Source organism: Gallus gallus, chromosome 2, assembly GCF_016699485.2.
Source record: "Gallus gallus isolate bGalGal1 chromosome 2, bGalGal1.mat.broiler.GRCg7b, whole genome shotgun sequence".
NCBI classification, from domain to species: Eukaryota; Metazoa; Chordata; class Aves; order Galliformes; family Phasianidae; genus Gallus; species Gallus gallus.
This window is the reverse complement of record NC_052533.1, coordinates 14,569,166-14,595,653: the sequence shown is the minus strand read 5'-3', so window position 1 is coordinate 14,595,653 and position 26,488 is coordinate 14,569,166. Positions and strand designations below refer to the sequence as shown.

The 26,488-nt window shown below is 47.7% G+C and overlaps 1 protein-coding gene and 1 long non-coding RNA gene across 35 annotated transcripts in view; one reads left to right on the top strand and one right to left on the bottom strand.

Moving 5' to 3' along the window:
• The window catches only part of SVIL (supervillin), a 134,132-nt gene extending 129,147 nt beyond the window's left edge, over positions 1–4,985 (top strand). For all 33 annotated transcript variants that reach the window (XM_040694025.2, XM_046932038.1, XM_046932047.1 and 30 more), the window contains 3 exons: positions 2,520–2,641; positions 3,440–3,595; positions 3,714–4,985. In XM_040694025.2, the coding sequence (XP_040549959.1) occupies positions 2,520–2,641; positions 3,440–3,595; positions 3,714–3,800 (365 nt within the window). In that variant the 3' untranslated portion in view covers positions 3,801–4,985. The remainder of the gene's footprint in view (positions 1–2,519; positions 2,642–3,439; positions 3,596–3,713) is intronic.
• Positions 4,986–11,991: 7,006 nt separating this feature from the next.
• LOC112531954 lies at positions 11,992–24,764 on the bottom strand. Of its 2 annotated transcripts, none has more exons than XR_006936996.1 (3): positions 24,666–24,764; positions 19,867–20,044; positions 11,992–12,125 (listed from the first exon to the last, which is right to left on the bottom strand). It is a non-coding gene; the product is annotated as an uncharacterized LOC112531954 (long non-coding RNA). The 2 variants fall into 2 exon arrangements; XR_005856660.1 differs by lacking the exons at positions 11,992–12,125; positions 24,666–24,764 and adding exons at positions 18,620–19,773; positions 24,113–24,482.
• Between the last annotated feature and the right edge of the window lie 1,724 nt (positions 24,765–26,488).

Sequence of the window (26,488 nt, the reverse complement as noted above, 5' to 3'; positions counted from 1 at the left end):
TATACCTATCAATTCTCCTTGTGCATAAATTTTAATTTAATTCGTCAGAACGTCATGAAAAAAAATTCTGTGGTTTTATCCATTAAGTCAGCAGTCTGGAGTACTGAACAGGACAGCCAGGAGAGAGAAGAAAAACTGGTCTGATCATCAGTGACTATGAGTGAGGAGATCAGCTTGTGACGAGGGCAGAGTTCATGCAATGAAATTGTTTATCTGCTTACGTAGGAAGTCTTAACCATTCTTACCAGATGGTTATGCCTATACTGGCCCATTATCAAATGCAGCTCTCCTTTTGTCTCTTGACTGAATTACTGAGACTGGAGCAGTTCAAGCAGAGCAGATTGACATATTTTTTAAACACAGAGTTTTAAAGTACCTGTTGAATTTTTAAGTACTTGTTGAATCATTCATGGTAGAGTGAACAAATAAACCACAGTACAAACACGTGGAAGAGAGGACTTATCATCAAGTATTCAGATAATAAACCTTCTGTCTAAATTGTGTAGTTAAAGCATTCACATTCTAATATGTTTGTTTGACTGCTTCATAGAGCTTTTATCTCTACTGTTCAATTTCATGCTGACATACTCTCTCTAAACAGCTTGCTACCAATACCTGATGTTAAGCCAAACCTGTAATGTTGACATTTTGCAAGCTTACTGGAACAATGATGTCCAGCCATGCTCTTCATTTGCATTCAGCATAGGTGTTGCATCAGTGCTGTGGGGTGCTCCCTAGCAGAGGGTGGGTGGCTGTGTTCTTTTAGATCTTCCCACACAAATGAAGACCACACGGTGGAGACTAAGCAAAGTCTTCTTTAGCAGATTTATATTTCCTTGAGTAAATCCTGATTTGTTAAAGATACTCTGGAATTACATATAAAATTTTGCAAGAAGATACAGCTTTTAGAAGCGAGGTGGTGTGATACTGCTCTGTTAGTTTCTCCTGATTGGTGTACTGATGGACAGTCGGCAGAATATGAGCCAGCAGTGTGCCCAGGTGGCCAAGAAGGCCAATGGCATCCTGGCTTGTATCAGGAATGGTGTGCTGAGCAGGACTAGGGAAGTAATCCTGCCCCTGTAGTCGGCATTGATGAGGCCTCATCTCGAGTACTGTGTTCAGTTTTGGGCACCTCAGTACAGAAAGGACACTGAGGTGCTGGAGCAGGTCCAAAGAAGGGCAACAAGGCCTTGTAGAATATGCCCTGTGAGGAGCAACTGAAGGAACGGAGGCAGTTTAGTCTGGGGAAGAGGAGGCTGAGGGGAGACCTCATTGCTCTCTTTCAATATCTGAAAGGTGCTTACAGTGAGAGGGGGGTTGGTCTCTTCTCACTGCTGATAGATGACAGGATGAGGGGAAATGGCCTTAAGTTGCACCAAGGTAAGTTTGGGTTGGATATCAGGAAACACTTCTTTACAGAAAGGGTGGTTAAACACTGGAATAGGCTCCCCAGGGAGGTGGTTGAGTCACCATCCCTGGATGTGTTTAAAAACAGTTTGGATGTGGTGCTCAGGGACATGATTTAGTGGAGGGCTGTTAGTTAGGGTAGTATGGTTGGGTTGTGGTTGGACTCGATGATCTTTAAGGTCTTTTCCAGCCTGAGCAATTCTATGATTCTGGACTTGGCAACATGTTCAGCTTTTCCATCTCCTGTCTGCAAGAACATTCTAATTAGAGTGATTTATTTTAATCCAACTGAAGTGAAGGTACAATATTTTTTAAAATGATAGCTCCTCCCAGCCCTGAGTGCCTGTCTGCGTCTTTCCAAGGGCATTTGAGTTTTTTTGTGCTTTTGAATCTTTGTGGTATGAATTCATTCAAGCAACAGGGCCTTTATTCAGCTCTTCTTGGTGTAATGACTTCAACCCTTTCTCTTACATGGCATCACTCCTAGACAGGGCTTATTGCCATAGATAGTGTTCACCCACATGTTTTATAGAAATTTAAACATCAGCAGAATTTGCCACCTAGCTATTGCAATACTTCTTTTAACTTCCAGATCCTGATCCTTTGAATTTGTTGTGACCAAATGACTGTGTCAAATGTCAGGATCCCGAGTTAAGGACAGTTCACACATTCTCACATAGCCCTCCAAGCTTCAGTGGTACATGCTGCTGGCAGGACACTTCTGCTGGGCATATGAGGAGGTTTTATTTACCTGAATTTGGCTGATTTCAGATGATCACATTCTGCTTACGCTATTCTCACTTTTTTTACTTTTATAATATAAGATGCACACTGAATTAGGAAGTAACTGTAAAGTTTTCATCAGTGTACGTGCTTTAATCTTTGTGTTCAAATACAGTAAGAAGTACACATCAATACACCAAAAAAAAAAAAAAAGAAGCCCCATGTTAGAAGATGCCATACTATGTTTAAAAGAAATCATGGTGAAATGTATTCCTAATGCCTAAAGTTACTTAAAACCTACCTACAGGGTAGTTCTTTTTAATGGATGATACCAGAAAGTGTGATACCACTTTTAATTTCTCTTTTTTGTGTGTTTTGACTGTTTTTAGGAAAAAATGTAAAGAAGCCCCCAAAGTCCTATCTCATTCATGCCGGCCTAGAGCCTCTGACCTTCACTAATATGTTCCCAAGTTGGGAACACAGGGAAGACATTGCAGAGATCACAGAAATGGTAAATACTTTCACAGTGTGCGCTGTTTCCTACTGCTATTAATTGTCTTGTGTTGCCAGTAACGTTGCTGTTTTGTGATGTCAAGCCCCAAAACCCCAAGAGTGAGCCTATTAAAGTGTGGCTTAAGAGTCTGCACAGGAAAAGGATAACAATACAGCCAAATTCTGTCTGGGAGTGTGGTTATCAGAGGCATTCCCAGTTGTTTTTATGTAACTTCTCATACTGTTTTTTGTTAAAAACAGGGCTGGAGTGAAGTGCTGTCTGAATCATCTCATAGAAAAGGTTGTTAGCATTTAGCAGAACAACTGTTTCAACTTAGGGAAACAGGCAGCAACCTTCAGCTCTGGTCAGTCCTCCAAGCAGGAGCTGGGGAGCGACATGCCCCACAGAGAGCTCCAGCATGAACTTCCCCACCTGGGAAGCACCGTCATGGCTGAATTACGCAACTGTTTTAAAAGACTTCAGTGAAGGGGAATCTCGAGGCAAATCACATTTGCTTCCCTATAAGTCTTCTGCAGCAATCCATAGAGGAAACTGCTGGATTTGTGACTAAACACAGAAGTTGACCTTAAGCTGAGATTCTTAAAGTACAGGAATTTCTTCTGCAAAGGGCAGGCATTTTTGTGGCTGTGGAATGGTTGTAGGCAAAGGCGGCAGTGTGCAGACCTACAGGTACAGCTCTGTGCTCTGTGAGCCAGGCAGCACAGGTTGATCCCATGCTATCCTCAGAGTGGCACAAGCAGCTGATGGTTTTGACACTGTGATCCTGAACTTTGTGTTTTCCCTCTCTTCCCACAGGATGCTGACGTTTCTAATCAGATAATCCTTGTAGAAGATGTGCTGGCCAAGCTGTGTAAAACTGTGTATCCCCTAGCTGATCTCTTAGCCAGGCCTTTACCTGAGGGAGTTGATCCTCTGAAGCTTGAAATTTATCTTTCAGATGAGGACTTTGAGGTAAGGAGAGAATGGGTTCACTGGTACTCTCTGTGTATCTGTCCAACCTTGCTGTTAAGGCATTTGACAGTTTTGCTGCGTGCCTTACTAGTGGTGTATCCTCTTGTTTTCAATGCAGGTTGCATTAGAGATGACAAGAGAAGAGTACAATGCGCTGCCATCTTGGAAGCAGGTTAATCTGAAAAAGGCAAAAGGACTTTTTTAAGCTGTATCTATTGCATTGAGCACCAAAGGGATGTCCGTTTTCACTTTCTATGCCCTTTAGCAAAACTGTGCTCCACATTTACAAAATAAATAGAAATAATCTGAAGTTATTAGTGACTACCTATCTGGAGGTGTGTAATATTATAAAAGGCCAAGAGAACTCTTTGGAAATGGAATTCAATTTTGACTTTGAAGGTAATGTTTAAGCTCAGCTCTCCTATGCACTTAAACAGTAGTTTCTTGAGCTACTGCCGTAGCTGTCCTTTGGCTATCTCCAATACTTGCCATTTTTGTTTTTGAAGAAGTTCTCTTTGTAAAGTGTTATTTTGTTAGTTTGTGGATTACAAAGAATTTATATTTATATAAACACATAGAACAAGTATGTATTTAACAATGCAATATATATTCACTTTCAAGACTTTAATGTCAGAACTACAGAACAGTAGCTGGATGGCAGTTGCTTGTACTGAATTAGCTATACCACCAATATGTATCTCTTGTGCATTCTGAAAAGTTTCTCTTTGCAATAGGCAATGAATTGTTCTCAGTGCTGCTTCAGGTGCTAAACTGAACAAAGCGTTTGTATTTATAGCATGGATTTCTTGAGAAACTATGCGAATCAACCTTTATACTTTAATATCCAAAAATGTATAGTGCCTTGTTTTTTGTGTACAGTTTATATACAAAAAAAGATTGGTCTGCATTTTGAAGATGGCTCAGAATGGTCTCCTCTGTTACTTTTATAATAGTAGAAATAAAAACATCTCAGTTTCTAATACTTGTTGTAAACATTAAACATGTCTTTTGTGATATAAGAACTGAAAGTAAAAGCTTCCGAATAAACTCTTAGCAATGCTCTGACTTGTCATTATTTTGTACTGTAAACTGTACAAATTCATTGGAATCTTCCAGAACGTGGTACCTTATCAAAGTATTTTAACCTTACGAATCTGCGGGTGTTGTACAGTTGTCATTGGAGAAGCAGAGAATGTAGAAGAAAAACATTGTATAAGATAAAATTAGGTTGTATGACACTTCCATGCTGCATGTTGGAACCATCACACAATTCCTGTATCCTTCTGGTTGCGGTTTTATACATGAAACCAAAATTATTATACTGATTTTCAACCTCTGAAAACCTTTTCAATCTTTGTGCAATTGGGAGTAAAACTTGAACTGAAAAAGAGCATATGGCATTGTGTCCATTCTTTTCATGAGCACCGGAGTCAAAATCACTTTCATTTGGCTACTTAGGATACTGAATAGAGTCACTGGTGGAAAAGTCACTGTAGTTTGAGATGTTTTACAAGCACCTGGCATTTCCATAACAGAAGTCTTGAAATACACAAATAGTGTTCAGCTGCTGTGAGATATTACAGGTGAATTTTCAGAACTGGTTGGATTTTTTTTATGAAGGTTTCTGTCAAGAACAGAAAAGCACTAACCTAATAAAATGAGAGCAGTGATATTCAGAGCCAGGGTCCTTCCCACATAGCATTTACATGTCTGCCAGATCCTCAGAAGTCCTCAGCTATGTCTTCTGGATGGGATGCACGCTTAGCTTGAACATGCAGGGCTTTATAGCAACAAGATCATTGTTCAAGCTTTGTTTCCAAAGTCACTGCTGTATTCACGGTATTATCTAAGTATTTTTGTACTTACACATTTTCCTCTTTCACCTTCTCTGATGATAAAATCAAGCAGGAATCAAGTTTTGTTTATTCATGTTCAGTCTATGCTGTGGGGCTGGCAGGTTCCTCTGTTTTGATTTTCTCTAACAGCTGATTTGCATAGCATGATTGACCTTGTTCTTCTCTCTGTCAGGGAGGGTAGCATCATTTGCTTTTGTTTTTTGAAAACACTATCAGCCCTCCAAGTGCTGCTGAAGGGCAACAGCCATCTTTGAAGCTTTTAGAAACTCAGCTAAAAGAGGAGGCAAGCAGAAACAGAGACTACAGGCAGAGAAATGTAATTCAGTGGTGCCAGCTTTTGGAGTTCCCACAGCGCTTACACGATTTGGTCCCTTACGGCCCACTTTCTGGAACTGGGACAGAACCCAACTTCCTTAAGTGCTTTGTTCCTAACTTCATATAGGAAAGCTTCAAAAGCAACTCAAAGGTGTGGAAAGAATGAAAATGTTTGTATTGTCCTTAATATTCCGGTTATTTATCAACATGCTTTCCTGAAATGCAAAGCTGACAATGGAAAGTAAGTCAGTGTGAGGCCTCGGACAGAACGGTGGGGTTACACTTTAACTTTTTGCTAGCATTCCTCTCCACCACAGGGATGCTATTTATGGCTAGAAATTGGAAAGGGCCATTAACATCTTCTTGAATTGTTTTTACAGCCCTGCATAGGAAATAGAGCCGAAATAGGGTTAGTTTGAGTGTGGGGGGAGGGAGTCTGTTTGTTTGCTTGTTTGCTTAATGCTGTTCGCTCATTTCAAAGAAGCTCCCAAAAACACAATGTCTAGAGTGAGTTGAAAGGCCAAGTACCTGGGACTCTGTGTTTGGAAAAAGGCAGTACCTTGAACACGACCTCCTGCATTTTCCATTGGTCTGGCTCACAGCTTCCAGGCCTTGAGCCAGGATTCAGAGTCTTATCTCCTACGGTTTAAAACTCCTCAGTCCTGACACTTAAAAATATTTTCTTTGATTACACAAACATTCCTGCACATGTAAGGGTTTGTTAGCAGTGAAATGGGCTGGACATTTGACATATTAGTATGAAAAAACAGCAAATAAAATGGGAAAAATTGCAGCCCATAGTACTCAGCCAGAAGAGATGGGGAAAAAAACTACCAATCTTTACCATCTGAGGGATCTGTGGTTGATCCTCTGAGTCCAAGATGCCGCCATGGTTAAATGAATGTTTTTAACCTTCCCTTTGAGATCAAATATGGAGATAAAGGAGGTTGGAGTACAGTGCTTCAATGACAGGTTGGTTTTCCCTCCTCTGGTCCCATATTTACATGCCCTGTTATGTTGATGTTGGTTTTGAGTTCATAGAATCATAGAATATCCCAAGTTGGAAGGGACCCATGGGGATCATTGAGTCCAGCTCCTGGCTCTATACAGCACCACCCAAAATCCAAACCCAGTGTCTGAGAGCACTGTCCAGACATCTCTTGAACTCCAGCACTCGGGGCCATGCCCACCACCCTCTGGTGAGGAACTTTTCCTTGACTCCTACCTGACCCTTCCCTCAAGCAGCTCTGTGCCATTCATTTTGTGCAGTCTGTTGGTGTGATACTTCTGGGAGTGTGCAGCCAAGTTGCAGCATTCCCTCAGTCTGGAGCTGGCAGCCCTGCCTGTGGGAGGACAGCCCTCCTCCATGCTCCTCTGCAAACGGGAGAGCCTTGTGCACTGTGTGCGCATCGTCACCCTTCCTGCCACTGGGTGGCTTTGCCTTGGGCTATCAGTGCAGCCATGCAGGCATACAACAGGCTGCCTAGAGAAGCTGTGGATGCCCCATCCCTGGAGGTGCTCAAAGACAGGTAGGAAGGACTCAGGGGAGCCTTATCTGCTGGGTGGCAGCCCTGCTTACAGCAAGGGTGGAACTGGATGGGCTTTAATGTCCCTTCTAAGCCAAACCATTCTATGACCTACATCTTCACACCCCTCCACCCCAAATCTTGTGCAGCCCAAGGGGTGAAGATGGCCCTGTCCTGTTTCTAAAGCCACAATTCCCATGAAGCACAGCCATACAACCAGAGGTTTGTGTGCAGTCCTGCCTCACAGACCAGTTGCTCCCAACAGGACCCTGGATTGCAGCTGATGTAAAGCTTTCTAACTCGTTCCTGCTCTGTGCCACCTGTTAGTCTGCAGTAGGAACCCATTTCCACAGCAAGGACCAGGCTGGGGATGAATTTCTTACATCCCATTGCTAAAATACACAATATTTATGCAGCAAGAACAGATCTGCTTTCTTTTCTCTCCTCACAGTTAGCAAGGAAGGGGACCTGAGGGCTACCCAGCCTGGCTGCCCACACCAGGGCTGCAAACATCACCTGAACAACCCCACGCTTCTGTCTCTCCTCTTCCAGGATCCATCTTTGGGACCAACCTCTGGGTCCATGAGCCAAGGACGAGTCCTAGACAAACGCATTGCTGGGACAGCAAGGAGAAAGAGGAGGAAGCAGCCTGCAACATCCCCACTGCCCACCCCACTCACTGATACCCAGAGGATTAACTCAGAGCCAAAGCTGTTCAGCTCCGTTTCGCACTCACTGAGCGGTTGTGTTCACTCAGCCCCGCAGCCCCCGCTCCCAGGCTGTGCTAATGAGCATATTACTTTCCAGTGGCAATCACTGAGCCACTTGTGCTGCGATAGCAGCACTCATATCTAATCCCTTTAATTTCGATATTTACTCTGCAAACTGGTGGCTGTTTACTCATGTAGTCATTAATTGCCTTTATGTGGGCAATGAGAGCGCAGCAGCCTTGCTGGGATGGCTGCCCCAGAGGTGGCAGTGCTGCAAAGGACGGCTCCCACTCTGTGTGCTGTGCTTAATGCTGCTGTGGAAGTGGTAACACTGAATTCCAAGTGCCTCCACAAGAGTCTACACAAGTTCTAATGCTGTTTCTAGTCCAATCGGTACCTCGGTTTCATGGAAGCCTTATCATTTGGACACACAGTTTTGGTGGTTCTTTTCCATTCCGGTACCTCAGCACAGAGCACCGCGGTGCTGTTTCCCGACCCCGAGCTCTCCAGCTCACAAAGGACTGAGATGCTGTGGGAGCAAAGCTGTGCTACACCGCAGGAACAAAACCTGGGCCATTCAGCACATTCGCCAAAGGAAAACTAACAGCGACAGCCTCAGGCTTTGACCTTATCCAGAAGCCGCTGGTTTACACAATTTCCAGCAAGCCAGACTTAACTTTTGCAATGATTTTGGTTTTGGTAGAGCTCTGCCAGCCCGCGGTGCCCGGGCGGGCTCACAGGAGTGCCGTGCAGCAGCGGGGACGGACCGCGGGTGTGAGGCACAGACGGGCCGGCCGACGTTCCACCAGAACTGCACCGAAACTGCACAGCTCGGGAGCAAACTTCGGGCAGCCGCAATCCGAACCACAGAAGTACGAACACGGCCAGCCCGTGCCCCAGGGCAGGCCTAAAGCACACGACGAGCTGCCGTTAAAGGCCGGGACCCTGAGCCCGAGGCGCGGAGGAGGCACGGAAGCCCGAGGGCCGCTGCCGTGGAGCCCCGCCGCCGGCAGATGGCACCTCCGCCCCGCCCACCCCCGGCCGGCGGCGGGAGGACGGCTGTGGGGCCCGGCGCCACACGCGGCGGGCGGCCCTGTGGAGCCGGGGCCTGGGGGTGGGCGAGCCGCGCTCGCAGCCGTTATTTGTAAGCGCTTGAGGTGCCGAGTGAAGTGCTTCCTACTCTGCAGTGGGAAACCTGTCGGAAAGGACTAAGTGAAGCAACAAGCAGCAGTGTTTTGCCCCGCTGCTCTGGTGGTGGTGTGTGTTTTCATTACGTTCCACAACATCTGCAACTTCTGAGATAGCTTTTAGTACCCAGGAGGGGACAGGAGGTCTGTGACATCAGGGGAGAAGGGAATGTCAGCGCCTCCAGTGCTGTGTTCAGTTTGGGGCCCCTCACCACAAGAAAGGCATCGAGGCCCTGGAGTGTGTCCAGAGAAGGGCAACGAAGCTGTGAGGGGTCTGGAGCACAAGGCTTATGGGGAGCAGCTGAGGGAGCTGGGATTGTTCAGTTTAAGGTCTTTTCCAGCCTTAATGGCTGTGTGATGTGTCTAGGACATGAGAACTAGGAGAATGAAAGCAGAATGAGAGCCCCCAGGTCAAGCAATGCTGGCCATGCCCAGCCTGCCATGCCCAGCCCCCTCTGTCAGAACATCAGCCCCTCAGGTCAGGGGCACATCGGGGCAGTTCCTGTGCCCCAGAGCTCTTCCTATGGAGGCAGTGAGGCACAGCACAGGAGTCCCAGAAACCTGGAAGCTGAAAGTGGGTTTGTGTAAGGGAGGGCAGAGGTGTGGCACATCAGAGGCAGTGGGAATGGGCAAGGAGGATGGGATGTGTGTGTCTGAGGTGGGAGCACTGGGAATGGGTGATTATTGGCAGTTTGCTCTGTCCTGAGACATAGATCCAGGTGGGCGGCCAAAACCAGGCTGGGACTTTGTTGTCTCTCACTTGCTATGCCTTTTTATAGGGTTTATTACTGTGTAAGTAGATGTAGGAGGGAGGTGGGCCTTGCACATTTAACCTGAAGCCAGCAGTGGCTATAAGCTGCATACTCTTACCACCAGCAGCCCAGAGCTGTCCCTGCACAGCGGGCTGGTAACAATGTGAGATGTGGCCCGGTGCTACATAGACATGGCAGCGTGGCCATGACAGCAAGACTGATGCTGTTGCTGCCACCTGAGCTAATAAGCCCCAGGTTGTTAGCTTGGGCAGTGCGCTGCACTGACATCAGGGGCTTGTGCTGGCTCCCAGCCCACCAGCGTGGATGCCTCTGGGCTGTTTCCCCTGATCCTGGTGTTGGGTAAGCACAGGCTCAAGGACCAGGGTAACTACATTCAGACTGCCTTCCTCGCTTTCTGTAGCACTTCAGAAAGATTAAATAGTTCCTCAGCTTTTGCTCTTGCCTACAGAGGAGGAGGTGACCAGGAAGGAGTAAGCTAAGGGAGAGCATGGGACCAGCTATAAGCAGCTTTTCACTGCCTACCCACTCCTACTTTTGTCTGTTTTCAGCCTTCAGATTTGCAGAGATACTTTGCATGTGAGTCCACCTCATGACTCCGTACTGGGGCTGGGAAGAGGCATTGGATTGGACCTGCAGCCAGCAGAGCTCCACTCATTGCCACTGCTTGATTCTAGGATTTTGAATTATCTCATCCAAAAGGAAGTAGGACAATCAGGTGAATTGTAGCCAAATGATTTTTCCCTCTCATCACTGACTGTAAAGCTCGGTGTATATGACACTTCTATGGAGGTGTGAGTGAAGAGAGAGAAATCCCACTGCTGAAGTCTACAGGTTCTGAAGTTTTCTCAGGGCTTTGCAAGGTCTGCCTCAAAGCCCTGCCATTGCACCAGGGCTCCTCACCTCTACCTAAAGCTGTACAGGAGCTCAGCATCCTCCTTCTCTCCTGGAAGGACTCAGGATGCTCCACTAATGAGTTCTGCACAAAGCACACCAGCCCCAGCTCCTCTCATGATGAAGCAGAGCTGGTGGAGACAGCACTAATGTGCCTTTACCCAGTAACACTGCGGTGTCTAGTGCAGAGCTTTTGCTTTCCAGGTTATCTTCCTGACCATCTGATGATGGCCATCTGATGACCATTGTACCCCACATGCTGGGGGAGCAGGAGGGGGAGAGCTGATGGACCAGGTTAATGCATGGGGAGCTCAAGTGCGTTATTCAGGCCCCAGGGCTGGGCTCACACCACACTCCATGGAGCTGGCCCTGCCTGCCAGACAGCTGGGTGCTGGGAACCTTCCCCAGATTAGGTCAGACTTAGTTTCCGAGATCATTTGCAGTCTAGTGAAATGTAAGCCATTTCCTGCTAAAGAGATGGCTGTCTAAAGGCTCAAGGCAGGGAAATTAAGAACGTGCACTGCGTGTCGGCAGACACGATGCCTCAGTTGTTGAGTGGGAAAAAGCCCCGGGGAAGTGAGAGCTGCAATGATGAAAGGCCGTGAGCAGCTGCTGAAAACGTTCGTGAACCAGGAGTAACTCTACATAAAGAACTAAAAATCAAAGCCCGTTTTGATTAAATGGATTCGGGAAGGCCAGTCACCTCCTGGAGAGCAGGAGGCGTGAGATGATCCAGACTGTTTCTGAAGAGGGAAAATGTACAACAGCTTGCTGGCCAAAGCACTGCGCTCCCGCTCCCGGGGCAGGCCGCAGGCTCCCAGGGCCGACCTTCACCTCCCTTCGGTCACAGTGCTCTTTGGCAGTACCGATGTCCTTCTGCCTGCTCTGTGGCCCCCAGACCAGAACACACACCCATGCACAAGCAGTGTGTGATCGTGGGTGTGTGCAAGCAGTTCCAAAACTGTTGAAATTTGGTCACCTTCACAAAAGTAATCTCAAGGGTGGTGAACGTTTCTGCTCTCAGTTAAATCCCGCCCAAAGCTCCTATTCTTTAGGTAGTGGGATAGCCAACAACACTGGTGGGAACTACGAGTACTCAACATCTGAAAATCAGAGAACATTCACTTTTGTGACTGACCTGAAAGAACTGCTTGGAGACAATGCCTGGTCCTCTCCCCTTAAGGATCAGTGCAGCTCGCGGGGAGCCTGGAACCTTCATCCTGCGCACCACGCAGGTCAGTGGGTGACAGCTCCTGCCTGGGTGATGGAGGGCTGCAAGGGGAAGGGATGTTTGTTAACATGCAGTGTGTCAGTGTGCCAGGAGAGGTGGGGTACTGGGTGAGCTCTTTGCGAAATGGCTGTCAGAGTTCCTGGGTGTGCACCCGGGCTCCTCTCGCCTTTCTCTCTAGTTTGGCCCAAATGCGCTAAAGCAAAGGAAAGGAGATGTAGCCATACAGGGAGAAGCTGGAGAGACTGGAAAATACAAGCAGGAGATAACAAAATAGGACTGTGCCTGGGAAAGCTGAAGTTAATACATTTGGGGAAAATAATCCAAACCACTGCTAGCCAATAGGACAGGGAAACCTGGAAAGCAGACTGCCAGCTGCAGGCGCATTGGTTAGCATCCCTGCTGCAGTGCAGAAGGCAAGGTGCTGTGACTTGGGGCTGCATGCAGAGGTGTCACATCACAGGTGGGGATGTGCATAGGGCTGTGCCAGAGCTGCATCTGTGCTGATGTGGGCATTTCTATGCACCTCTGGCCCAGGGTGATGCAGGTGGAGTGCGGATTGTTCAGAGAATGCCACCACAAACCAGGGGTGGGAGGGAACGGCTCGGTGAGAGAAGGCCAAAATAGTTCTGCACAAACAATGTGTCCAAATGATGAGTAAGGGAAGAGGATATGATAGCCCTCCACAAGTATTTGGAAGCTCAGAACACCAAGGGTGGCTCATTTATGATAAGATTAGATGTAATTGAGTGAATTTATGGGCAGGAAAAATGTGTTTCATGTGAGAACACAGTAGTCCAAATGGTACCAGAAGATACTAGAGTTTCCCAAAGTAGTGTGGAAATCCCCTTGGCATATACAGAACTGTTCCGGGTGTAGAAAGAATGTTCATCATTACCTGGAACTCTCCCTGCAGTTGGCTTGTACTGTGAAGGAGGGTTTTGCTGGGTACAGCCAGGAGGACATGGCAAGGGGCAGCTGGCTACAATCTGCTATCACCTGCACCACTGGCAGTGTCTTAACAGTGGCAAGGAGGTTTCATCCTACTGCATTCTTCCTGGAAATGAAACTCAAATTGGGGTGATAGCAGCAAAATATTTCTCCTGTCCCATGGCAGTTGATCACCCTCTGGGAAATGAGCAGTTTTAGAGAGATGGGATGCACATATGCTGCTCTGTTGAGAGGAGCATCCTACAGAGCTGTCAGCCCACCTTGAGCTGTACTGTCAATGTAAGATACCCTCACACTGGCAGATGAGCTATGGCCAACCAGGTAGGGAAGGGACTGGAAGGGGAAGGGAGGGGAGGTTTGCTTCACCTTACCGATGACAAGCTGGCTCATGAGAGGACATAGAGCCCTTCACCTCCCACTTGAATTGGTGCAGGCAGGGTGAAGCCCCATCTTCTACATTCCAACACCTATCTTGGATGCGCTGAGTCACCCTTTGGGAGTCACTTGTGGTTCCATGACCATACAGACAACTCAGGTACTCCATTTCAGGTGCTCTGAGTTGTACTGCAGTGTGACCATCTAACACATGTAGTGCAAACATTCCCTGTAATGTTTATTTATTTTCCAAAGGGAGCCCGTGGCCAGGCACTGCATGATTTAAGTACAGCAAATATTTTTGTTAGAAAAAAAATGGTGAGACAATTAAACAAATCTAGAAATCAGTTTTCCAATGTATAGAGAGTATCTGTCAGTCTGTTACGGCGTGGCCAAGCTGTAATTCCTGGGACTGCAGCTCCCACAGCCACCAGGGAAGGGTCCCCCCTGTTCCACCACTTGCTTTTCCTCATGGCATACTGAGCAAGGCACAGTGTTTCAGCTCATGTTTTATTCAGTCCCTTTGTAAGTTGTGGCTTTTAAAGGCATTTCAAGGGAAAGATTCAAGACTTGGATCCAATCCTATCACCTGCTGATGTCTCTCTCAACTGCAGATGGTATAAAAGAGGCAAAAAAAGATGTTATTTTCCCCCTCTCTCTTTTCCTCTCCCGTTCCCTGAAATCCGTAATCTACAGAGGCCGGGATATTCAGTGCTGCAAATCCTGCACTTTGGCTCATTAAAATGTCAGACTCACCACTGCAGACTCAGTGCACTTGTTCCTACTGACATCAATGGTCAGTGGGAGCTGGGGAAGTAGAAAAAATCCCATAACATCCTTTATGGTGTGATTAGAGATCAGAGGAGCTTTAAATTACATTAAAATCTGCTCATGTCATTAAGCAGAGCTTTCAGGCTGCCCTGTCCAACATACACACGCAAACAGTTCAGTAAGTTTTCCCTTCTTGTGTGACGCAGGAAATAGACGTGTGTTTGACACACCCCTGCACGGTGACACTGGGTTTCAAAGCTGATCTGCAGTGCATGGACAAAACAGATTTTTCTGCTGTGTCTCCAGCCTCTCTAGTGCAGCACCACACAAACCACTTAATAAATACAGGGTAAAATGAGAAATAAATCATTCTGAGGGAAGCTGGAGGTGCTCTGAGAGCTGAGCACAGTGCTGTCACTGTGCTTCTCACAGAATCATAGAATGGTTTGGGTTGGAAGAGACCCTTAAGATCACCTAGTTCCAACCCCCTGCTATAGGCAGGGACACCTCCCTCTAGACCAGGTTGGTCACAGCCCCATCCAGCCTGGCCTTGAATGCTTCCAGGGAGGTGGCATTCACAACCTCACTGAGCAACCTATTCCAGTGAAGAGTTTCTTTCTGATATCTAGTCTAAATCTACCCTCTTCCAGTTTAAAACCCCTTGTCCTGTCACTACAGACCCTAATAAAAAGTCCCTCCCCAGGGACAAAAACCCTTCCCTCATTTATTTTCAGCCTGCTCACCACACCATTCCTGATACAAGCCAGGATGCCATTGGCCTTCTTGGCCACCTGGGCACACTGCTGGCTCATGTTCAGCCAACTGTCCATGAGTACACCAAGGTCCCTTTCCATCAGGCAGCTTTCCAGCCACCCCTCCCCAAGCCTGTACAGTTGCCTGGGGTTGTTGTGACCAAAATGCAGGACCCAACACTTGGCCCTATTGAAACTCATACAGTTAACTTTGTCTATAACCAGTCTATCCAGGTCCCTCTATACTGCCTTTCTCCCCTCAGGCAAATCAACACTCCCTCCCAACTTGTTGTCATCTGCAGACTTACTGAGGGTGCACTCAATCCCCTCATCAAGATCACTGATACAGATGTTGAATAGGAGCAGCCCCAGTACTGAGCAGGTGGCACACTCTACAAGGTTCCTCTTTTACCCTCCCCACTATTTGTTATGGTCTTCCGTGCTGAATCACTGTATTGCCAAGACCTCAGCTTGACATTTGGTTCACAAATCAGTGCCAACGATGATGCCCAGAGGTGGTCCCACAGTACTCCTGTTTCATGCCAGCTGCAAGTCAATGCTACAGCATTTCTTACTAAATAAGAACTAAGGAAATTACACTCATCACGAAGCTGTGTCTGTCTCTAGCAGCACTGCTTTCAGCCAGGGTAAGGAATTCTGCCATTAGGCCTTCTCACCCTACACACCGGATCATTCCTTTCAGAAAGATCATTATAATGGTGGGTGAGATTTCTTCCGATCATCTGCCTCAAAGCCGTGGCTGTCTCTGAGCTAATGGCTGACCCATCCCATGCACCCTCTCTCCCCACGTCGGCTTCATGGCAACCTGCTGCCCTCACAGGTGCATGGGGGAAGCTCAGGCTGGTACCCAGGAATGCCCGTCGTGCCTTCCCCCTCCAGACTGTAGGCACATCCCACTGCGACTTTGCAGTGGTTTGGCCTAAGCTGACATGACATCTGCCGTATTTCCTCTTGCACGTGAAAAATGGCAAACACACCAGTAATGCCAATATTACTTTATATTTTTTAATTTGAACTTCACACCCAATTTTTACTTAAAATATGCATTTTGAGATGTATCGTCCGTCGTAGCCCAGCTTTCCTCATTGACCACGACTGCAGTTTTGGGAAGAGTGATGTGATACTGCGTTTCCCAGGCAGTGCCCTCTGCTGCCGAGCGCTGACTCATTGGTCCCAGTGTGCCACTGTACCACCTGCACCTGCAGTAATGCCACACGCAGCCCAAACACCCACATCTGCTCATGAGGTTTGCAGCTTAAGTGATTTCTCAGATACGCAAAGCAACGCTCTCTACCTGGAATCTTGCTTGGAAAATGTTTGACATTTCTATAGCAGGCATTTGCTCACTTAGGAAAAAATTATCCGGAGAAAATAAGGGCTTTGCTGCCCAGCCAGCTCCTACGCAGCCTGCGAGCAAGTCCTGCTCTTGTCTCCATTCTGTGAGCCATGGGTTCCTGCTGGAGGGACTCCTCAGCTGCCCACAGACTGCTTGCTCCCCCAGGAGCTCTGCTTCAGAGCTCATAATCTGGCATGGTCTGTGGGCTTTTTTCATGACAGCTCGCTAGCTGAGGAACAGCAAAGCTGTTTTTTTCATTATTTAACTGTGGATGCTTATAATTTCTCAGTAACGTAACAGCTCCTGTAAGAGGATTTCAATTTTCACTTGAATATGAAAATCCCCGGCAGACGGTCCATACTTCTCACGCGTTAAGCAGGCCTTTAGAAGCCCAGCTCTGTTCTAAAGTATCTCATTTCTTTTTCTTTTTTCTCTTTTTGTAATACATTTGTGTACACACAGTGGAGTTGGGCCGTATCATCACAGAAAGACTTGGTTACAATCAAATCCAGATTAATGAACATCGACATGAAGGTGCAATCTCCCGTGGCTGATTACCAGCGCCGGTATTGCTGCTGGTGGCAGTGTTAGTGGCTTGGGGTCCTGCTGTATGCTAACCGGTATGTGAAAGGGTGTGCACAGGATTGGGATGAAGGCTCTGGTGCTGGCAGCAGAGGTACTTAGCTTGGGAAAGAGAAGCCTGGGGGGGAAAGCACACACATGGCACTGGTCACAGCTGGGACACCGGGTGGTGACACCCTGCGTTGTGTGAAGAGGGTGAGCCTGGCAGCTACAGAGTGCATCCTGCATGGGGAAAGGGGAACAAGAGGCCTTGCAGATAACTGCCAAGCACTCAGGTGAGGACAGGAGGGCAGAGCTGGTGTTTGTAGTGGTGTCTTTTCCTTCTCAGAGCACAGAAATGCTGGAAGCAGCCTAGGAGGCGAGGGGTTGTTAGGGGGCTAAAGATAGCTGGCTGCTTCTCTCCCAGCTAACAACATAATGTGTACAGAGAGGCATCCCCCTCTGGCATGTGTGTTGTAGTCATACACATACATATCTGCACCAAGAGAGAAGGAAGGCAGCGCTATGGCTGTCCATAGCCATGTACTGACCAGGGCTATCTGAGCCCTGGCTCTACCTTCAGCCCGAATGTAGCCCCAGGCAGCAGGAGCTGATGGCACAAACATGTATTTCTTCCTTGTAAACCCGCAGAATGGGGAATTTGGCTGCTGTTACCTGGGATATAATTAATCCACCCTATCTTACGCTTTTAATTACATCTCCACTCAAGCATCCAAGTCTTTCACAACCCCAACACTTCTAAGGTGAAGAAAAATTAAAGCAAGTGGTGCTACAGGGAGAGGGAATGCAGCATGGAGACTGAGTAAACAGGGCAAATGAGAGAAAACTTGCATAATGGCTGAGAACAGAGCCCAGATGTACCAAGGGCTCGTGCTTTAAATACAACACTAGGATCCTTCTCACTCATGATGCCGGTATAATGGCATTTCCTCTCCTGGAATGGTGTGTTTGGCTCTGGCCAGCACCTCTCTCTCTCTGGAAAGTCAGGGGGAGAGAATGAGAAGGAAAAAAGGCTGGAGTGCAGTCCAAACAAATCTTGTTGGGCAGAGTATCTCTGTACAAGGCAAGGGGCATTCGTGGGGCTGCAAGGTGCCTACAAGGGGCTGGGCTCAGGGGATGGGATCAGCTCACGCTCCGCTCGGCTGCCCTGCAATGACACCTTAGTATCGCTGGGCTTCTCTGCCAAGTGAAAGTGTTGCAGGGTGCAAGGCGAACGTGTGTCAGAGGTGGGTGTCCTACATGTGTGCCCTGGGGAGGGACTGAGGTGCTGCCACGAGAGGGAAGCGTGCATGAGGACAAATGTGGCGCAACAGATGTGGCACAGTGGATGCAGCATGACGGGCATGGCATGATGAACGTGGCACAGTGGATGTCGCATAATGGACGCGGTGTGACAGAGGTGCCACTTGCCCCCCCCTCGGCACTGCGCACAGCAGTCCTGGCAGAGGCATCCCTTAGTCAAGAAAACCAAAGCTCAGCTTCATGAACTCCAAAGGCCCTGATACATGGTGGTGATAGAAATGCAAAGTGTTCTTTTTTCAAGACATTATTGTTCCAGCATGATCTGTCTCAAGTAACCCATGCACTTCACTGTGCAATCATAAAACAACGTTTACACAAAGGAAAGTCTTGAAAAATAGACAAGAAAATAGGTTAATGGGACCAAAGCAGCCTTTTTAGTTTCTCAGCAAAACACTTCCCAGATGGGTTATAAAAAAAAATCTTTATCAGAGCTTTTGACTCAGTGTAATTACATAATGAATCTCTTCCAGTTTACACTTGCAACCTACGGAAAACAGCAACTTATTTAACAAAAAATCTTGGTTTACAGAAAGCCACATGGCTCACTGTCAGAGATACAGGCCTCAGTGGAGATGTGCTGTGGATGTTAACAAGGCCAAGCTCTGTAGAACCACACAGCCAGCACCCCAAGGGGCTGCAGACCCTTCTGCAGTGCTTTCTGAGTTGCTGCTGTGCTTTCAGTGTTGTCACCCACTCAGGCCTGTGCCTGTCCTGCCAGCCTGCCAAGTTGCTGTACTGTGGCAGAGACAGAAAGAAAGTTCTCCACGAAATCCATACTCGAAGGAGTGTCTCATCTGGGTGTTCCTCCCTAACACAGATGGGGGAGTGCAATCGCCTGATTTCCAGGCTTTTTTCTAGAGAGCCCTTTAGTGTTCCTGTGGTAAGAAGCAGCTCAGGGCTGTGGGCATCTGCTTCCGTGCTTGGAGATGGGGGAAACCAGCAGAGCCCACAGCATCAAAGCCCAGGGATGCTTCAGCCCTTTCATCCCACACACCACCTATCCCAAAGGCATCCTCTCCTCAGCCACGTCTCCTTTACCACCTCTGGAGGCCGAGCTGACCCTGCCATCCTTTGGCTTGTACCTTTGTCTCCACAAAGTCCTGTTTTCCCTCCAGGCATACACAGCAGATTGAGCAATTGATTGTCCTTAAAGCTGGGGTTCCTCTGTGAGAAAGCATCTTTTCCCACATCTGCAGGTCTTGCAATCACTTTGAAATCTGAGATACACTTATGGTTGGCACCGTTGCCTTCTGCACATGTTAGCATTAGTGACTGTGGGATTTGCATGCAACTTGAGATGGAGTTGCTTTGGTGACCACGTTCATGACCTGCTTGAACCCTGTCACTGAGGGTCCTTTGGCAGCCTCCAGCCCCCACTCTTAATCTGCACAGCTCTCTCCTCTCATGCTCGATAGGAACTTCCTGTAGACATTTGCCAGTTTCTCTAAAAATCTCTTCTTCTATGATGGCTACAAAAAGCTTTCTAAAGACCACTGTTTGGTATTTATGAGGCTGATTGTGTCCCCACAGTCCCTTGGCCCCGGACCTGTACTGTATGCTGCCTGTGCAGGACCAGTGTCATGTCTGTCCTCTGCACTGCACCTGGAGGGGATGGTCCAGTATGAGACATACTGTGCAAGACTGCAATTAAAGAAGCGAGCAAGTGCTCAGAGCAACGCTGGGGAAGGTACTTACTGGAGCACTGGTAGGAGAAATCAAGAAATTCCTCTAAAATGCAAGTTATTCCAAATATCTTCCTTCATTCAGACCAGGCTATCAGGACCAGTGCTGATCGGTCTGACTGCCTGTACCCCCATCACAACCTGCTTCTTCAATTGACTCCTCAGCCTCTGACACTCTTCACTTTGAGAGCCTGCAGACATAAATCAATTGGAAATAAAAGTTAATTTGCAACATCAAAAACAGTCACATTTGGAAACAGCCTAATTTCCTGACACTCAAAAGCACATCACATTATAATTTATCAACCATCACATTTTTAATGATGTCAGACATTTGTCATAAAATCACCGTTAGATTGGTATCTAATGGCTTCTAATAAATGTCAAAATGAACTTGCAGATGCCTATTTGAAATATATTAGGAGCCATTAAACAGCAATTAAAAGGAAGTTTCACAAATAACATTTTATATTTGGTATGTCACAGAGCCACATGAAGAAGGGACAGTGACATTTTGAGGAACCTTTAAAGCACTCCCTCGTTTCACACACTTCTGTATGCAGTGCATACTTCCCCGCAGAGCAATTCCCATCCAGAGCCCTTCCTGCAGGACAAGCAGGGCTATGGGTGGAAAGTGGCTGAGAAACAATCATAGAGGCATCATAAAATGGCTTGGGCTGGAAGGGACATGAAAGATCATCTAGTTCCAACCTCCTGCTGCAGGCAGGGCTGCTACCCAGCAGCTCAGGCTGCCCAGGGCCCCATCCAACCTGGCCTTGAGCAATCCCACAGATGGGGCACCCACAGCTTCTCAAGCTGGGCAGAGGGGCAGCGTGAGGCCACCATGCACTATGCCCTGAAGCATGTACTACTCACTACTGACCCAGAGAAAAGAGCTCACACCACTGTGCCACCCTCCCTGCTGCCCTTTCAGTTTTTGCTGAGCTTCTCCAGTCCACGTCTGAGCAAACCTCAGCTCATGTTGATGGCACAGTGTGGAATGGTCATGTCCCGGGCTCTCCTGGCAGGGCACTGTAGACTCCTTTACCTTCTGGCCCAAACCCCTGCAGAAGCAATGCTGTGCTGAGAGCCACCGAGGGCCAGTGCTCCATGCTGCTGCTCTGGAGCTGTTGCTTGAAAGGTGCCATTTATCTACATGCTAAGTATGTGTGCAGACATGTATATGTTTTACATAAAATATATGCCCAGGTATGATGACCTTGGTTTCTCTCGCAGCACAAAGCCTACTTTGAGTTCCTGTACCTTGTAAATGTCTGACATTTAACCTTTAGGCACCAACAAGAATCCCCTGATATTCACATGCCTGTATCAGTCCAGTCACCGCTCAGGCACAGTTAAAAGGAAGGACTTTTAGTCCCACCGTGCTCCATTCTCAAGTGAAGTTCCCTCTCTTTTCACACCAGTCCCCAGAGAGGAGAAGGGAGGTGTGTGGCTGGGCCTGGGCTCCTCCTGCTGGGGCTCAGGGAGTTGCAGATGGATGGGACAGGACATTCGGGGGGGGTGGGGGGCAAGCAGCAGGTTAGTGCATTACAGGGAGGTGTGAGCAGCCAGCCACAGCCCTTGTGTCAGTGCACAGCTATGTTGCTATGTTCCACCTTCTATCCTGTTTGTTTCTGGCGGTACTATGGCTACTTTCCTCTCCCATTTACACAGCTGAGAACTCATCCCGACTCAGAAGAGTGAGAAACACCCCTGCTGCCTCCACCCACCCCATCACCTGCTCCTTGGAGGACCCATTTTACAGCAGTACAAGAGGGTGTGTATTTGCATATTAAATGGATGGAGAAAATATGTAGCATATGTTGCAAACAGAACTAGTGTCTAAACACACATGTAAACCTGGGCTAACGGGTCCTGCCAAAATATTGTAACCATCTGTTTTTACTTAGCCGTTTTTGAACAAATTATGTTTATTATGTTAATTTATTTTACTGTCAACAACACCAAATGACAGAGTTGCCGCTAAACAACATCATTATATATCACATTCTGGCATAATACCAGCAGGTTTTTTTAATGTGACAGGAATAAATGCATATTAAAATGTCAATTTGTTTAAAACCTAGTTCAGGCTGGTAAATACATCTGCAAAACCCAGCGTGTTCCAACATACACTGTCTGCACAAAGACTCCTTAAAGACAGGGCACTTTGGTGAGGAGAAGGATGTGAGGTGCAGGGGTCCTGCCTAGGGGTGGGGAGAAGGGGGGCTGCTAAGTTCCTGCTGTGCCACATTGAGGAGCTGTGATAAGCTTCTTGCACAGCTGCCTTAGTTTGCAGCATCCCAGAGTGCTCCCTCTGGCAAAACAAGACAAAACAACTGAGACCAAGCATGGAGGAAGCAATCTTCATTCCAGGACCACGTCCCGTTCCCCAGCACGCCCTGTGTGTGTCCGGCTGGGAGACCCCAGGAGTGAGGGACAGTGAGGGCTGCTTTGGGGACTCAGCACCCTCTCACTACATCGCATGGTGTCTTCCTGCTTCTGATGGCCACATCTGCAGTCCTTCGTGCAGGGGAAAGACTCTGCTCCTCCCAGCAACCAGATCGAGGAGGTGGCTGGAAAACCCCAGCCCACTTCAGTTCCTCTACTGGAAGGAACAGAGTTTCTTCACACAGCTGGAGGCAGAGTTTCATGTTCTCCAGCAGATGGCTAGGGAAGTGGGAGAAGCGGGGAGTCCTCTGCTTCATGAGCCAAAACCAGGAAGAAGACACTGTCCCACCCAAATATTCTTCCTCCAGAGGAACGTCTTCAGATATATCTTCAGAAACCTCTAAAGGATTGGATCGGAACATGATGAAAGAGAAGCAAGTGGGAAAGGCCAAAGCGAGACCATGAGGGCAAGGAGTGCTCCATGGCCTTTACAAACTCCCACGCCTCTAGCAGTCTGCTCAGGTAGCTGAGGCAGTTGTGACATATAAGCCAGTGACAAGGTGATATATGACAGGATATGGTACAACATAAAATGCAATCAGGCTGCGGCCCTGCAAAGACTCGTGGGTTTGCGTAACGATGCACACGAGCAGCGCTGTGAGCCCCGCCGACGGCTGTGGCACAGATGGTTAAAAGCCCTGCAGAGGTACGGCCAGCGAGGGACTCTCCAGCCCTGAGAAATCTGAAAATAGCCCAGTGCTGCCACTAATATTGAATCAATTAGCTGAGAAACAACCAGAAATGTGACACTGCTTTCTGGGATCAGGAAGCAGGCATCTCGGGACAAAGTTGTAAGACGAGGAACAGGCTCCCTTTGATTAACCTCGGCCTTTTGAATAGCACGGCGAAGAAATACTCAGTGCATAAATATTTTGATATCTCACTAACAAATATTATAAGCCATCACACCTTTGTTTAAACCTCCGTCCCCAACAAGTCCAGGAGCGATATGCAGAACTGTAAAGCGATCAGTGTTTATAGCGTCCATTACAGCACCAGCCCTTGTGAAGCGCGGCGCCGCGTGAGGCCGCACACCGGGGTGCACACTTGGGGGAGTGCCCCCTCCTCTCTCTGAGCTCTGGTTTTACTAAGAGAAAGGTTACAAGGTTTATATTTCAGGAGTTGAAGTCCTGAGAAAATAAACCTCAGTCCAAGTACTTGTCCAGCCTACAAGAGATATTCCATAAAACGTATGGGCTGATTTCACGCTTACGGCTGCTCATTTTACAAGGGGATGATTAAGATGGTCATGGTTATGTTGGCGTTTAGTCCAAAAATGCCTCAGCTGCTCTGGATTCATTTAAAATCATAATGTACCTCTGTGTGCAGAAAGCGAGCAGCCAGCACTCCCTTGCTCTGCAGCCCTGCAGACCCAATTCTTTGCTTTTGACAGCGTTTCCAGCACGGTTCATTAGACACCGTTTGCTCCATCTCTCTCCTCGCAGCCTGCCATCTCCCCCTCCTCTGGTACCTGAGAGACCCCAGAGCGGGCAGGGTGCCCTTGTGAAGGGACAAGCTTTCATTACTGCTTGCTGGCTGCCACCCCACACAGCCTGTCAGACTCGGGTGAGCAATTTGTTGACAAGCAGTGGGAGCACAGTTCTACAGCTTTGTCCCCCCAAAGGCCTTGCGCCCCAACCCGAACTAGAAAGGAGCTGGCACCGTCAGGAGAAGCAGCCCTCACCCCACTGCAGGGAGAAGGCTTTCATGGCACACGCATTGCTGGGCTTTATTCCTGCCACGGCCCATCCCCAGCGGTCACACGGAGAGATTAAAAGGGCAGACTGCGAGTCAAAAGGGGTAACCACCTTTTCCCACTTTAATCTGATTTCGTTGTCTCCGGCTCCTCACGCACACTACTTGATACTTCCTGCTCCGTGAGATTGTCTGCAGCTGCCCGGCATCCCCTCCCCTCGCCTCCTCACAGCTTGTCCTGCTCTCAGTTTATCTCCTCACTGTAAAAAGCAGAGGCATTTATTGCTGTGTTCATGTTAAGTGATTACTGGCTAACAGAAATAAACTGCTTGTTCCTATATCATCATAGATCACTTTGCAGAGCGCAGGCTTCAAACAACAGAGGTAAAACCCTGCAATGTTTTCCTGTGAAGCAATCTTCCCTCCTTAATAACAACAACAAAAATACACAACAAAACCTAAAAACCTGAAGTCAGTATCTTCCCACAACTGCAGCTGATTTCCTGTGTAAACTAAAACCATGTGATATTCCATAAATGCTTCCAGCTCTAAATTACAGGAAATGAAAACCATCGTGGAAAAGGAAAGCTTTGGAAGAAATTCCCAGATCAGATATCGCTATAACTGCACTCCATCCTGATGACAGGGCGCTGCTCTCTGACATACCTGGGAGACATTAAAGGGGCTGACGGCCGACGGTGTGCGCTGTCACCCAGTCCCATACTGCACATGGGCATCTCCCACAGCCAGAGCAGTGCTGCTGGGGTGAGCAGCTGGAACGGGCTGACGTTGGTACAGGGAAATGTTTTTATGTGGCTTTGTGAAGGTCGGGCTCTGAGCCTTCAGCTGTGTCGAACTGCATGTGCCCTATACCGTCACAGCTTGCAATTAGCTGCCCACACGCACCCACAGCTGCACACACACGTGCTTTCCCACCACCAAAGGCTTGGTGGCTCTGCAGCTCTGCATTGCTCAGTAACTGTCTGCAATAAGAAGCCAGGGTTGTACAGTGCTGTATGAGCCCATATTGGTAGAGAACATAGACAAAAAGACATAGAGTAAAAAGGTAGGAAAGGAGAGCAGCTGAGCTCGCTCCATTCCACCTGAGTTTTGAATGTATTCTTGTTTCTTTGCAAGTGCTGCTATCCATGGAGGCTGCGGGAGAGATTTCATTGAATCACAGAGCATTTTGAGTTGGAAATGACATTTGAAGGGCATTTGGTCCAACCCTCTGCAATGAACAGGGACACCTACATTGGATCAGGTGCTCAGAGCCCCATCCAGTCTGACCTCGGGTGTCTCCAGGCATGGGGCACCCACCATCTCTCTGGGCACCCTGTGCCAATGCCTCACTACCCTTATTGTAGAAAAACTTTTTCCTTATATGTCCAGCCTTATATATCCAGTCTTATTATCTTACATCAGCCATGCTTGCATGCTGCTGTGATTTGCAGCATTATTTCTAACTATCCAGATTGTCTCCAGTTTTTCAGTACGTCTCTTGATGGAGAGCCCCTGCAGCCCCCATGGCTGTGGTGATCACCAGGCACACCCTCCTTTCAGCCTGGCTCTCTGTGGCTCTGATCATCTTCCTGGCAAGGCCAGTGGCCAGGATGAGATTTATAGATGCTTCTCTCAGTATCCTCCTCCCATAAGTGGCTGTAGAAAGGGGACTTTCATTCCGGTGACCGGTGCTTTCTGCTCATCTCTGTGTACCCCAGGACACTAAATTAGCCCAGCACCGCTAAGAAATATGGACTTTAGTTCAACAAAGCAATTGCAATGCCCTCAGACAATTTGCTAATTTATATGCTAGGAATATTTTTTTCAGTTTGTTCAGCCAAAATAACTATAAATTTCCCCTCGAACCAGTGCAGTGAATAATTATCAGACTGAAGAGAGGTTGCAGTGAATTACTCACATTAAGGACAGTTCTCGGGTACACTGTCATTCATTTCTCATTCCAAACGTCAGAGGAGCGGGGCATCACCCACCCCCTGCACATGGCTCTCACTGTGTGTCTGACTGACACCTGAGCACCACAGTGCCCCTTCAGATGCTTTAAGCATTGCCATCACTTCTTCACACATACAACATTTGGGACAGTCCCTAATGCTGTGGATGCTAAGTTCTAGGCTAGCCTACTCTTGGTAAGATGATACAGACAAGCGTATTTCAACCATATGAATGTAGGCTGGCATTGGTTTCGGCCTTGATACCGGCATGTGGAAGATTTCTGATGGGGCAGAGGGCCACACGTTTGACGCCAAAGGAACCCTATTTGCACAAACCGAAGACTTCAGCCAATACTTTTTATAAGCTGTTCTTGCTGAACATCCCAAATGAGCGGTGTCGGTGCCAGCAGAATCATTAAAGCGAGCCGCTTTGCCCATTCCCTACCCAGCAGACATTTCTGTTAGTGTAGGTCATTAGTTATTCCTGAGGTGGTTGGGTTATCGCATTGAATCTTAATCCATCTAATTCATCCC